Raw genomic sequence first — 13,750 nt, 5'->3', positions numbered from 1 at the left:
TGTGTGTTTCAAAATTAGGGTTGTATATATATACACGATTGAGAATTCAATTGCTTTGAAACTTCTTTGTTGGAGTTATATGCCAATTACCACTGAATTATGCTCGCTTTAACATTTTAAAATGTGATTTAAAAATAATAATAGTAGAATCGGATTGTGTATTAAATGCAACGAAAACAAATCAATACAACCAAACTACATCAGAAATTAGTTTAGAATTAAATAGGCAAGTATTTCCCCGCTGGGTTTGGTTAAAACTTTCTTACTCCATATTTATTTACCAAATATTGTTTTTGAACCACAAAAGTTAAGTATCATGAGATGAGACTAGGAAGCTTTTTAAGTATTAAAGTAGTAAAGAATGGATTTTCAAAAAAAAAAAAAAGACTAAAGAATGAAATCAACTTAATTGAATAAGCATCTCATCTAAAAAAACAACATTATAGTAATCTCATAATCCAACTTTATTTGAAATTGGTTATAGAGATAATGTCTACATAAGCTATTTTGGAAACTTATTTTCACAAATGTAGAATGTTTACAAATTTTACAGTTTTAGATTTCTCGATTTAAAACTTATTTTTAAATACCAAATTTGTCCTTATTTATAGCATTTATATTTATTATGATTCGTCTTTTATTTGAATGTAAAAGATTAATATTTCAAATTTAATTCTGTAAACATTAAATTATTATGGGACCTAAATCAATTATTCTCGTAATCTCCTAATTTACTCTTCAATATATTCTACTAAAGAATGAAATTTATTACAAAATATTTAATTATTATCATAATCCCCAAATTTACTCCTTAATATATTCTACTAAATAATGAAATTTATTACAAATATTTTTTTTATTTTGTTACGAATTTTGACCAAATTTCAATAATATAACCATTATAACATACACTTATATGGAAATATGTATGTATATATATATATATAAACTATATCCAGCTACCTTTTCAGTTATATGGAAATATAAACTATATCCGACTATAAACTTAAGCACACTTACAATGGCGATATAGACTATAGCCATTATAACATACACTTATATGGAGATATAACATATATTTGGCTATAAAGTACATACAACTATATCCCTCTACAATTAACAAACAAAGAAAATAACCTACAAACCTTCCCGTCGGCGACTAGACTATGGTCGGAATAAACGAAGGGCTCGAATGGTCGACGGGTGACTGGCGTCAAAAAAGAAACTTCGGGATAAACAGACGGAAACAATGGACGGACGACCAAAGACGAAGGAGAAGCTAGATGGATTGTTCCGACGACGAAGAATAATGAAGACGAAGGAACGCAGACGGTAGTCGGAGACGAAGGAATGGACGGAAACAGAACGACAGAAGAAGAAGAAAAGTCGAAGGAATGAGGTTTTCAAATTTTTTATTTTGGAATGTCTAATTATGCAAAGTTGAAGGGATTTAAAAGTACCGAGTAACCAATTTTAGATTTTAAAAATTAATTAATATTGAGGTGAGATACAAAAGGATATATTAGGTGATGTGTACCGGGTTGTTTCATGACAAAAGTGTAAATTTTATACAATTCAATCCTTTTTCCTATATTAAATGTACAAATCATAATTAAATGCATAAAGATGGAATAATTTGAACTTCTGACATTTCAATGGGGGAGGATAATTAAATTATATTTAGGTTGATGACTATTTCCCTATTTATACACAACATAGTGTGAATAAAACCCATATGACTATAGTTACAATGATTAAAATATTAATTTTTATCCTTGTACTTGATTCGTAAATGTCTATTTTGATTTTTTACTATCAACTTTGTTCAATTTAATCTCTATACTTTCAAAACGTTCGTTTTAATCCTTGAACTTTCAAAAAAGTGACTATTTTTTTTATTATTTACAAAAATTTTTGCAACTTCTGTACATAATAGAAACCTTTTAATACAAACTACATTATACGAAATATATTGAGTGGAGTGTCATATTGAAAAATGAGATTAAAAAAAAAAGTAAATAAAGACTAAAACTATTATTCTTTTGAAAATATATTCACTAAAATGAACGAAAACACATAAATTAAAATTACACGAATGAAAAATTGAATGGAAAAGAAAAAGGGTGAACCCAAATTATTATTTTGTTTATTTAATTTGTTTTTTTTTTTTAAATTTGGTTACCATTTTTAGGTGTGGTTTCTTCTCCGAGGCAATCGGGCTTCCCCATATTCGCTCTCAGGCTCAGCTTCAGCTTCTCCTCCATTTCTTCTCTCTTTTCAACTCTATAATTTCTCTTCATTTTTCTCTCTTTCTACATACTCCTCCCCTGTTCTTGCTCTCAAATCACCTTCGCTCCGCGGATCAACACTACATTTGTGAGTATGTTCCCCCAATTTCAGATCTACTTTCTTTTATAACCTGCTTAATCGACTTCTAGCAGTTCTGTTTCTGGTCTGTTTTCGTAATTGTTCATCTGAATACGGCTGTATGAATGAATAAGCAAGCGGAGAAAGGGATTAGAAATTCTTACTTGGGTATTGCCTTGCCTCTGTGTTTGGATTGGATTTTACCCCTGGCAAATGTATCAATTTTCACCTTGAACTTTCAATTTCATTCAATTGAGCCCTAGTTTTTAGACAAGTATGGCAATTTTTACCCTTGGATCAATTTTTTGCTTATTCACCCACTAAACACTTGTAAAGATTGCATCACGTATCTAGGGTACAATCTAATAAAATTGGAGTGTAAGAAATTGAGACAGACACCTTGGCAAAGGAGGAGTAAAAATTAATATTTTTCTTAAGAAAAAGATGTCAGTTTTCACCCTTTCAGTTATTCAAATGGTTCTTTCTTTTTTCTTTTTTCCCTTTTTGTGATTGAAATTTTTGGGTTGGATTGTGTTATACTTGGAGCGGATTTTCTCTCATGTTCTCACCATTGGTTTTTTTAAATTTATACGTAGAAGGCTGGCTTATAAGATAAAGAGAGCCGTTGTGCGTAAAAGTCTTCAGAAGTCGGATTTTTAGGAGACCATCTGCTGCAAGCCAAGTCTTTGACAGAAAACTGACGGTTTTTCTATTTGGTACTTCTTCTCCCTTTTCTCGCTCTTTCCTCTTTTTGTTTTAAGATTGGAGTATGAAATTTATATTTTCCTTTCAGTGTTCTATTAACAAATACTTAATGGGCCGGGCTTCTTTAATACTGTATACTTGCATTTTAGTCCATGAAAAGGGTAAATCAATAATTTGGAGTATGAAATTTATATTTTTCCTCTTTTTGCATTTTAAGCAATGGAAGCACGATGATTTAGGCATTCTTGATACCCGAGTGTCAGTTTGGGAAGGAGTTTTGATTGATAAAAAGAAGAATCTACTCCAACCGATATGCCCTTAAGCACAACCATACATAACATAGAAATCACACTTGGGAAGGGGGCAATTAGCTAGAGGAGCAGGTGTTGTAGTGAAACTGATTGCAGAAGAATGGAAATCAACCATATTAAAATTACCTCGTGGAGAGGTCCATTTGATATCCAAAAATTGCTCAGCAACTGTCACCGGGCATGTCTTTTCCACATTTTAGAGAGCAAACAACATTCTCATCATGTTTTTAGAGAATGAAGAAAGTCATTCTTGTAGTCTTATCATCGCTATTAGCTTGTGACATGTTCAGGAGAGGGAAATTAGTTCAAAGTTTGAACATGTGAAAACTGATTTGCGAGAAGAAGAGTGAAAGAACCAGAATGGGAGAGGAAGGAAGAAGAGGATTAACACGTGAAAATGTGATTGACAACATTTCTAGACTTATATTTGAACTCCTAAACTTGTATCCACTTACAAGAGGGATTCACCCAGGTGAACTAGTCTTGCCAACATTTCGTCATGTTTTGAGATAGTTCAAAGGGGAGTCCGAATCCCGTTGATTGCAAACTTAATTATTTAAAATCCTTGTCGTCTTTAAAAAGAGTTGCCTTTGGGACGGGCAAATGCTTAGAGGTAGATGGGCGATGAGTAGTATAAATGTATAATGCAAGGAGAGGAGCCCCACTACCCCAATTATAATAACCAAGGTAAAATACAGGAGTGTGTAACCTTGGATTGAAGTTGAGCTCTTTGTTGGGACATATTTACGTCTCGTTTGTTGTTGAATTTTCAAAGAGAGATTTTATACACAAGAAAAATTGTAACTGTGCAGAACATTCATTGATTACTTTTAAAACTCGGAAACTATTTTACATCACTTGAATGCAAACAGTACTATGTAATTCAGCATTGCCCTCTCTAAGATTGCAACCGTACAAATTGCAGATATCACAAACATGGAAGTAAAACCAACTGTTGCCTTGAGAGCGGTACTTGTTGGAGGAATTGCAGCATTTGCTAAAATTGCCGGCGCCATGAAAGCTGCAGGTGGTGCAAAGTTAGGAGCAGCCACAGCCGCCATGACAGCAGCAGCAACTGCAGCTTTGGCAGGATCTAAACAAGACCAGAAGGATGATTCTAAACACCCTCCTAAATGAGCCGCCAGTTTCTTAAACCTGTCTGTAACTCACACAAACAAATACCCCACAATGTTGGGGACATTTTGGCTTCTTTTCTTTGTAATTTTGGTAGGGAAAGATAATGTATAAACCCCCCACCCTTGAGGCTTCAGCCACAGCCATGGTGCTGAAATAATAAGAGCTGGCCGAGGTTATTTAGTCTGCGGGTCGATTATTATAAATGTAACATTTTCAAACTATCTCTGTTTAACTGTTTCTACATTTGGTTGATAAAGTGACTTGTGACATGTGATGTTTTGCTTTTTGGAGGGGAAGGGAGGCTGTTTGGTTGCTGAGAAAGTGAGGGAAAGGAAAAGTTTGTAGAGAATGATGATGATTATGAATGGATTTTTCTTGGCTTGAGACTTTGAATTGAAGAGAGAGGAGCAGGTGGGTGAGAATCAAAGAGAAAAGGCAAAATGATTAACATAAAGGCAAGGGGGAGAATGATTGAATTGAAGTCAACTGGTCTTTTTTTCTTGGGTACCATTGAAAATGCAAAGAACAAACAAACATGCCCAAAACAGCAGCTTTTGGCTAAGAAATATTTATAAAAGGAAAAATGAATATGGGAGACAGTGAACAGAAAAGAAAAGACAGGGGAGGGGACAAAGCATCAAGGAAGGACAAGACATTTGGGTTTGGGAGGTGTGCAATGTTGGGCCAGCTCAGCCCAGCCCAGCCCATTTTCATCATTCTATTTGTTACTGTCAATCTGAGAGAAAATTACTTTTTCTGGGATGAGAGAGAGAGGCATTGTTTTCAAGGTCAGAGAGAGAAAGTGGATAGAGACAGACATGTGAATTGTTGATTTGTGATTTGTGAATCCTAATTTCTAACAGAGAGAGAGGCATGTATATTCTTATTCTTTTTAATTGAGGTAGAAGGAATAGCATCCATTTATATTCTTATTCTTTTTAATTGAGGCAGGAGGGATATAAACTCGTTACCAATCTTAGAAATTAGTAATTTTCATGTGTTTTTTCCCATTAAATATTGCGGTTGTCTCGTAAATTAAAAATTTTCTTAATATTGAAGAAAAGTTTGACTTCTTTTTCCTTCAAAACGTCATAGAATACTTTAAAAATATTTATATAATATAAATATTAATACAAATACTAGAAACAATCATTTTAAGTCTTTTAACTTAAATTTGTCAGCTATTCAAAAAAAAAAAAAAATTAATTTGTCAATATTTGTATTCTTAGGTGACTAAGTTGAAGCCATTAAACATTTTATTAAGAGATGGGTCTTTATTGTTTTTTGTTTCACGTTTTTTTAGTAAATAAAAACAAAAATGCATTTGATAACTATTTCTTGTTCCTTTCTTTTTTGGTTAAAAAACACATTTGATCCCTGAACTTTAACTAAAATAACGATTTAGTCCCTGAACTTTCAATAGTAATGATTTGGTCCCTGTACTTTTAAATTGGTCACAAATTAGTCCCGATTTAGTCCCGAAGATGCCAGAGATGGTGTTGGAGAACAGAGGAAGTCGTGAAATGAAAGACAATTATTTTATTTTTCATTATTTTTTAGAGTCTTAAACCGGTCCAATGTTGAACCGACCCGAGATTGAACCAATCTGCACACTTGGCCATTTAATTTGCACACATGGATAAACCACGTCATACTTCCGTTAAATCTAACCAATTTTGGTTACCAATTTAAAAGTACAGGGATCAAATCGTTACTATTGAAAGTTCATGGACTAAATTATTATTTTAATAAAACTTCAGGGACCAAATGTGTTTTTTAACCTTCTTTTTTTATTAAAAAAAATATATTGTTACTCATCCTCTAAAGTTTTAGATTAAAAGTTTTAATGCTATATTTATGATTTTATAATTCAATAATGATAAAATAATATTTTGAAAAAAAAAAAGGGAAATGGAAATGAAAATAAGAAACAACAAACTTAATTTCATTGCTTCTAAAATTTCTACACAATTTTGAAAACATTTCGTAAAAATGAGAGAATGGAGAGACCATATGGCTTATCAAATATATATGTTTCTCAAAAATTAGAAACTAGAAATAAGAAACGTTAACGTTACTAAACGAGACCCTAATATCTTCCAAAGGTTAAAAGATTTGAATACTAATCTTAAATTTGCATTGTTGTTATTTTTATAAAAACAAAAGAAAAGAAAGTGAATATATGGTGTAAAATGTGCATTATTGCTAAACACAGAATTGTTCTCTAGCTCTCCTTTTTACAACCTAAAACTAAGACTTAAGGATCCACTTTTTTTTTAATTAATTAAAAAAATAAAAACTTACTTTCACCTCAAGCAAATCATAAAACAAGCAATCTCTCTCTCCCTCACGGGCATATAATTGGAGGAAAATTTCCATTTTCATATGCCATATTTAATGTATCATGTGGTCTGAGATGATATAAAATCCGTCGTTTCTTCTGGTGGCTTCTTTTCTAATTATGACATTTCTACGATTTCTCTAAACTGAAATGTCTAATGAGCATCTCTATGTTTCTCACCTACTTTTTGAATGAATTACTGTGTCATTTAAATATATATAAGCTGTCTTATAAAACTATCAATAAAATAGCCAATTTGATCCTCTCTAACCAAAATGTCGTAAATTTGAAACCTAATCTACCTCTCTGCATGTTGTACACAAAAAATAAATAAAATTTATTAGTTAGGAAATAAAAGAAGAATAATAATATATTCAATTTAAATAGTTTCTATGAATTCTTATGATGCTTTTTCCTCAAAATTTCAACTAAATTGCATTCATATATCTTCCAATATTTTCATAAGATGAATATCTTGAGATTTCTCACACATTTTTCAAAATCTTTATGCAAACAACAATATATTAAAATATTTCACACATGATATATATATAACTAAAAGAAGTATTATTGCCCCGGTAAGAAATATAACGAATGTATATGACTCCTTGCACAAGGACGACAGAAAAAAAAAGACCTTAAATTTTTCTATGATTAAAAATATAATTAATGTAAAATAACACTTTAGTTTAAATAAATGATAATTAGTAATCAATTTAATGTGTAATCCCACCTAATGAAGAAGTTACTAAAATGTTATTATAATTTATTTACGCATTATCCATCGATGGCTATATTCAGTATTTTTTGCATTGTTTCTTACTTAAGTCGTTGAAATGTCTTCACCCATATCTTTTTTCTCAACAATAAAAATTTTAATTTTGATCAATCTTTTTTCTCCTAAAATCTCTTCAAAGTTGTGTGTATATATATATATATATATATATATATAAATATATATATTATAATGTTTCCGGGTATATTGTTAAGAAATGGGTTATTTAATTCACTGCATTTGAAAAGCTTAGATTTGCATAGATTGATACTATGGAGAGTTTAAATTTACATAATTCTGTATTTAGATTGTGTAAGACAATATTTTTCATAATATCAATTTTTTTTTTGTTTGTGAAAGCTAATTTGACAACGGCTAGCCAAGCATATAACTTGAAATGACGACCGACAAGATATATAATTACGACTTGATTATGAGAGATTAACGAGCCATAATGGAGACCAACATGAACATAGCTCAGCGAATGTTAATATCTATCCATTCAAAGTTGGAGGTTTGAACTCTCGTACTCCAATTTATTGTATTAAAAAAAACTATAATAAAGGATAGACGTAATTCAATATTCTAATCTTGAGTACACAAAACTTAACTTATGATTAGCTAAACCGCTACCATTCACAAATTAAGTTAATTTATGTGTTGCAATGGTTATAACATAGTAGATTAGAGAGGTGTCAAAGCGAGCGTAATTCGACGGTAATTGGTATACAAAACCCAATCTTGTTTACTGTTTCATTCATGCTTCATAATCCACTTAATTTTTCGAACTCTAACAAAGTTTAATAATTTTGTTGACTAACTTTTCATAAAAGAAAAAAAAAATCGACTAAGAATCCAAAATTATTTCTAAAAATAAATAAATCTAAAAAGAAAAGAATTGTGAATGAGTCGTATTCTTTTAAAAATGGGATAAAACTTAGGTGCTTTACCGGTAATTAAGTAGGCTACCACCAGGAAAAAAAAGGAAAATTATACTAAATGGTAAAATAAATTTTATTTACACATTTTTTTAATGTCGCAAAAGTGAATTAGGGTTGCTCTTATATAATTATCTAATTAGTTTGTAATTTGTGTCATTTTTTTTAAATTTAAAACTTAATACTACATATATGAATACATATTTTTTTGTGCTATTTTTATTTTCTTCTTAAAAAACCAAAGAAAATAGGATAAATAGCTCTCAATTACTCAGGGTAAAATTATCATCTAGAAAAAATTGTTTTATATAGCACAAATAAAGGTTTCCATATCCTATAATCTTAGATGAAGATATAAAAACTAAATTTACAATTAAAAAAAAAGAAAAAGAAAAAGGAAGAATATATGATCCGTTATATTATAGCATATATATCAGCATCAACCACACATTATTGTATATAATTAATAATCTCATATAAAAAAAACAAAAGTAATCCACTGCTCAGTACAAAATTAAGCTTACAAATTATTATTAAAAAAAATCCAGAAATTAAGTTTGAGGTGGAACGTAACAGCTGGAGAAATAATAAAAATAAAAATAATGATAATTATAATGTTGTTCATCATATAAAGGAGAGAAATAATACACATCTCTCCATTCCCTCCTTCGAGAAGATCACTTAAAGAAAAACCCAAAAAAAAAGAAAAAAGAAAAAAAAAGGGAGTTGATTTACGAAACTAACCCTGCCATGGCTTGTGGATCTGACTGTGGTGAGTAGTGGGGAGAATGCAGTTTCCAAAACCAGCAATGGTTAGAATATCGCCATGGGAAAGAGGGCGAAGGCCCAAGAAATCTCTGGTCAAGCCCTCACTTCTGCCGCCACCGGCTGCGGAGGCGAAGGCGGCGGCGTCGTGGAAGGGAGAATCTTGGAGGAAAACAGAAGCAGAAGCAGAAGCAGAAGCAGAATTTATCATGTGTTGAAGAAATGTGGGCGCAGAAGCAGAAGCAGAAGCAGAAGCAGAAACAGCTTTATTCCCATACTCAGTACAACTACTACTACTACAACTGACGGCCCCTCCTCCTCTCCCCATTTCACCTTCACGTGACCTTAAATTTATCTCCCCATAATTACCTGTAACATTTCCGAAAACAAACATTATATGAAATTCATCCTACTTTTTCTAACCCTATGACAATAATACTTCATTTTCCGCCGCTAAAACTTTGTTATTCTTGCTTTCATATGTAACATGTTAAATTTTCTTTTGTTTCTTTCCTTCGAGAAGTTTTATCCCCCTCCTTTGAATAGGTGTCGTAATATTATCTGGTGCAATGCTGTGGGTTATTCGATAGTTTGGTCTATATGAGTACTGGAAATGAACAACCGACTTTTTTTTGGATTCTCTAAAAATTTTAGCCTCCTCAAAGTCAATCTTTTTTTTAACTACGATATCTCTATCATTTTCCGGTATCTTAAAAAAAAAGAACTGTCATTTTGTCACTTGTTGGGTTTAAACTTTTGAATTTAGTAGGTTAACATATTAATTTCTACCGAACCCACAAGTGAATGAGCAATAAAAAAGGTTCTTCTACTTAGCAGTGATTTAACATGGTGTATATATCAAAGGGAAGAGTTTCTAATAATACGAAAGAATATTAAAAATATGTATAAAAGATTAAATTTACTGCAATAGATTACGAGAGGGGCGTCAAAAAGAAGAAAGAAAAGAAAATGGGTACCTGTAGTAGACACGTGAAGGAGGTTGTGGGGCCGAGGGATAGAGCCACTCGTGGTAGTGGTACTACTCATGGTGGCACCCATTTGGGCTGCCTTCTGCAGCAGTGCTGTGGCTGAGATGTGTGGAGATGACACACTTGAATTCGACTGCCCATAGCCAACACCAACACTCACTCCACCCCCGTGCCCATGGCTAGGGTTATGGCTCGGGTTAAGGTTAGGATTAGGGTTTACAGTTCGAGCCTGAGCCTGGTCTTGATCAGCGCTCGGGTGCAGCCATGGTGGGATTATTTCGCCCGCACTCATAATATTATTATTATTATTATTGTTATTAAGGTCGGTTTTGAGCGAGAATATATTGTTTGAAATGGGGTGGTCTTGTGGATTGATATTGTTATTGTAGGAAGAGAGGAGAGGGTTTAAGGCCATGGCTGATCTTGCACTTTCATCTGCTAATGCATCACAAAAGGCTCTGTGAGTAATGAAACTATCTCTCCTGCAAAAAAGAAAAAGAAAAATGTCAAATAGTGCAAAAGACAAACATAGAATAGAGAAATATGATCAGTAAGAAAACAAAAAACACACACACTTTTAAATTCTCTTTTTTGATCCTTTCTGCCAACCCAACAATAATTTCTCACTTTAGCTTCTACCAAGCAACCCAAATTTTGGTTGTAAAAAAGTAAAACAATTTGCTCTCTCTCTCTCAGCTCAATATAATCATAAAATCATCACTCACATGCTTTCCACGTCCTCTCTCCCCCGATGTGGCACGTTTTTATTGGTCTATTTCTATAGAAACCCACAACCCGACTCTCTTGAGTTCAAAACTTTGTATGACTAGCTCCTCGCATATGTACGGGTATGGATAATAAAAAAATAAAAAATAAAAAAACCCGACCAACATGTGAATATTGACAAGGGAATGTAAATTTATTATTATTTGGGGGGAGATCAGACAAGCAAGACAAATTACAGATACACAGATTCATAGGAAGAGAAAACCAAGATATAATATATTGATCATAAATGCAGATTATTTGTGAACAATTATGGCATAATAATAATAATAATGGGAGTGAGTGATTAATTAAATTTAAAAAGTGTTTTAGTTTGATTACCTAGAAAAGAGGGTTCCACAGTCACATCTGTACTCCTTGGTGCCACAGATCTTGGAGTGAGCTTTCCAATCAGATTGAACTGCATATTTCTTAGAGCACTTGTCACATTTCCACTTCTTCTCCCCATGCTTTCTGCAGAAGTGCTTTTTTATTCCTGTGAGGTCTCCAAGAGCCCTTGATGGGTCGTGGTGCACGCAGCTCCCTTCTGGGCACACATACACCTTCTTCCTTATCACCTCTTTGTTCGACCTCTGCTTCAGCTTCCACGGCAAATTGTGCCCGCGCCGGTGCAGCTGCAGGTTCTGATCCCGCTGAAACCCCTTGTTGCAGATCTCGCACACGAACCGGTTCGTCGCCATCAGCGTCTTCGGCGACAACGCTATCACCTCCGCATCTGGGTCTGCTCAAAAACATTAAATTTACTCTAACTCATCAACTTCTTTCATCTAAATATTAAATTGATTCTAATACATAAACTTTAAACAACTCTGCTGGCTGACTCCCCAGCAATGATGGTAAAAGTGTAGTCTTACCGGGGTTCCCCGGGAGGTTGCGCTTCTTCTTCGGGGGAGGCGGTGGGTGAGCTTGAGGATCGAAGTATTGATTGGGGAAGTCGGTTTTATTATTGGCTGAGGAAACACTGGGAGTTGGTTCACCAGATGCAGATGTCAAATTGGACAAATTTTCATCCATGGCTAGGAAATTGCCTTTCATCATCATCTTTTTGAGGGTTTCACATGAGACAAACAGATCTAATAAACCAATAATAATAAGAAGAAGAAGAAGAAGAAATGGAAGTAATTAACAAAAGTTTCCAAGATCTAATTCAAGACAAAAGAAAAAAGAAAAAAAAAAAAGAAAACTTGGATTCAATATGGGATTTGGCTCGAAGCTAAGAGACAAGTTTTAGTTTTTTTCGAAAGCTCAAAAGAAACAAGCATTCTAAGAGAGAAGAGACAGAATTCTAAAGAACTGATGGAACCGTATTCTCTCCAGCAAACTTTTTTCTCTCCCAGTTCTTCAAATTCTTGAGAGATAGAGAGAAGAGAGAGAGAGAGAGAGAGATATGGATGAGAATGAAGAGAGAATCTGTAATGAAATCCCAACACAAGTCCAAAAGATAAACTCTCAAATACCCAAAAGAAAAAAAGAAAAAAAAAAGAGGCAAATATTGGAACCCTACGGCTAATTCTGACGTTGCACTTTCTGTCTTTTCCTCTGGTCTTTTTCTTTCTTTTAATTATTAGTATTTTTTGTTTATGTGTGTATTAAAAAAAAAAAAGAAGAAAGAAAAAAGTTGGACAAAAATTTTCTGCTTACCCTAATGTTTAATCACTGTCACCTTTTCCTTCTCTTCCCCTAAAGTAAACAGAGAAAAAAAAGGGGAAAAAAAACATACATTTGAAGAAGACAGTATCGTATATGTTTTGAAAATATTTATGTATTGTGAATATTTCAAGAAATCAAACTCATCATCATTATTATATGTTTGCATGAAATTGAGCCAATATATATGTCATTGATTCTTCATTCATTATTATTTTTTTCTTTCATTTAATTATTTCTTGGCTATATCGTCCTTTTCTTTTTCCATAATTTGTCGAATCTTGTTTCCTATAAGAAGCAAAAAATTTAGTGTATGTAATCCGTTATCAAAAGTCATGTTGTGATGATAATTTTTGTTAGGATGATGAATCTTAATTATGTCAAAGAGTTTGTTTAAAATTAATGACGGTTGGAGACGACGAATTTGAAATATGTTTATAACGGTGTGAAAATGGTACCCACATTACATGGACTCCCTCTAATAACTTCTACTACTTGTTATTCATTGACGTAGTTCGAAGCACTATCGCCTAGCAAAATGAACGAAATTTGTGTATCGACAACAACCGACACGCTTTGAGAATATGAAGCACTATTCTTTATCTATTTGAGTTTAGTAAATTTGTTAACCTTCGATGTGTTGTGTGAACGTATAAGTGATATTTTTTGACTTGGGTGACTTTTCAAGTGCATTACAAAAAGCAAATTGTTGAAAATTAAAACCCTAATATTTCATATAATGATTAATTAGGTATTATTAGTGCTTAATTATCAAATATTATGACTTGAGTTGTAGATCTCGAAAGTAGAAAAAAGATGCCATTTAGTTGACTCTTATGTCAAAAAGTTTGGAAAATTATGTGACCCCTTAACAGAAGGCCACCCGAAGTTGACCCCATTTCTACATAGAACTTTTTAATTTATTATATAAATTTTTAACAATTGCATAAATATATAATTTTAATTTATACCTTCAGAATTTCTCGTTT

At 32.6% G+C, this 13,750-nt stretch overlaps 2 protein-coding genes across 5 annotated transcripts; one reads left to right on the top strand and one right to left on the bottom strand.

The window, feature by feature from the left end:
* The first annotated feature begins 2,182 nt into the window (after nucleotides 1–2,182).
* On the top strand, nucleotides 2,183–4,776 carry LOC111013620 (uncharacterized). 4 transcript variants are annotated; one of them, XM_022288125.2, is made up of 3 exons: nucleotides 2,183–2,376; nucleotides 2,967–3,083; nucleotides 4,309–4,776. In XM_022288125.2, exon 3 carries the CDS (start codon nucleotides 4,320–4,322, stop codon nucleotides 4,518–4,520), a length of 201 nt encoding a protein of 66 aa, XP_022143817.1. In that variant the 5' UTR covers nucleotides 2,183–2,376; nucleotides 2,967–3,083; nucleotides 4,309–4,319; the 3' UTR covers nucleotides 4,521–4,776. The 4 variants fall into 4 exon arrangements, with proteins under 4 accessions (XP_022143817.1, XP_022143800.1, XP_022143809.1 ...); XM_022288108.2 differs by having other exon boundaries at nucleotides 2,964–3,083; XM_022288117.2 differs by having other exon boundaries at nucleotides 2,183–2,380.
* Nucleotides 4,777–9,077: 4,301 nt separating this feature from the next.
* On the bottom strand, nucleotides 9,078–12,540 carry LOC111021912 (protein indeterminate-domain 11). Its single transcript, XM_022299043.2, has 4 exons — nucleotides 11,969–12,540; nucleotides 11,436–11,835; nucleotides 10,317–10,810; nucleotides 9,078–9,708 (listed from the first exon to the last, which is right to left on the bottom strand). The coding sequence occupies exons 1-4, from the start codon at nucleotides 12,153–12,155 to the stop codon at nucleotides 9,314–9,316; spliced, it is 1,476 nt and encodes a 491-aa protein (XP_022154735.1). The 5' UTR covers nucleotides 12,156–12,540; the 3' UTR covers nucleotides 9,078–9,313.
* Nucleotides 12,541–13,750: the final 1,210 nt, after the last annotated feature.

Source organism: Momordica charantia (assembly GCF_013281855.1).
Source record: "Momordica charantia cultivar OHB3-1 chromosome 9 unlocalized genomic scaffold, Mcharantia_2.0 BLBB01000009.1, whole genome shotgun sequence".
NCBI classification, from domain to species: Eukaryota; Viridiplantae; Streptophyta; class Magnoliopsida; order Cucurbitales; family Cucurbitaceae; genus Momordica; species Momordica charantia.
The sequence above is the reverse complement of the archived record's forward strand: the minus strand, read 5'-3'. Positions and strand labels throughout refer to the sequence as shown.

Bases quoted from the DNA above. Each gene is read 5' to 3' on its own strand.
- LOC111013620 (XM_022288125.2), top strand. From the start codon at position 4,320: ATGGAAGTAAAACCAACTGTTGCCTTGAGAGCGGTACTTGTTGGAGGA.
- LOC111021912 (XM_022299043.2), bottom strand. From the start codon at position 12,155: ATGATGATGAAAGGCAATTTCCTAGCCATGGATGAAAATTTGTCCAAT. The intron at 11,836-11,968 runs GTAAGACTACAC...GTTTTTGAGCAG, and splicing joins CAACCTCCCGGGGAACCCCG to ACCCAGATGCGGAGGTGATA. The intron at 10,811-11,435 runs GTAATCAAACTA...TCTTTTTTGCAG, and splicing joins TGTGGAACCCTCTTTTCTAG to GAGAGATAGTTTCATTACTC.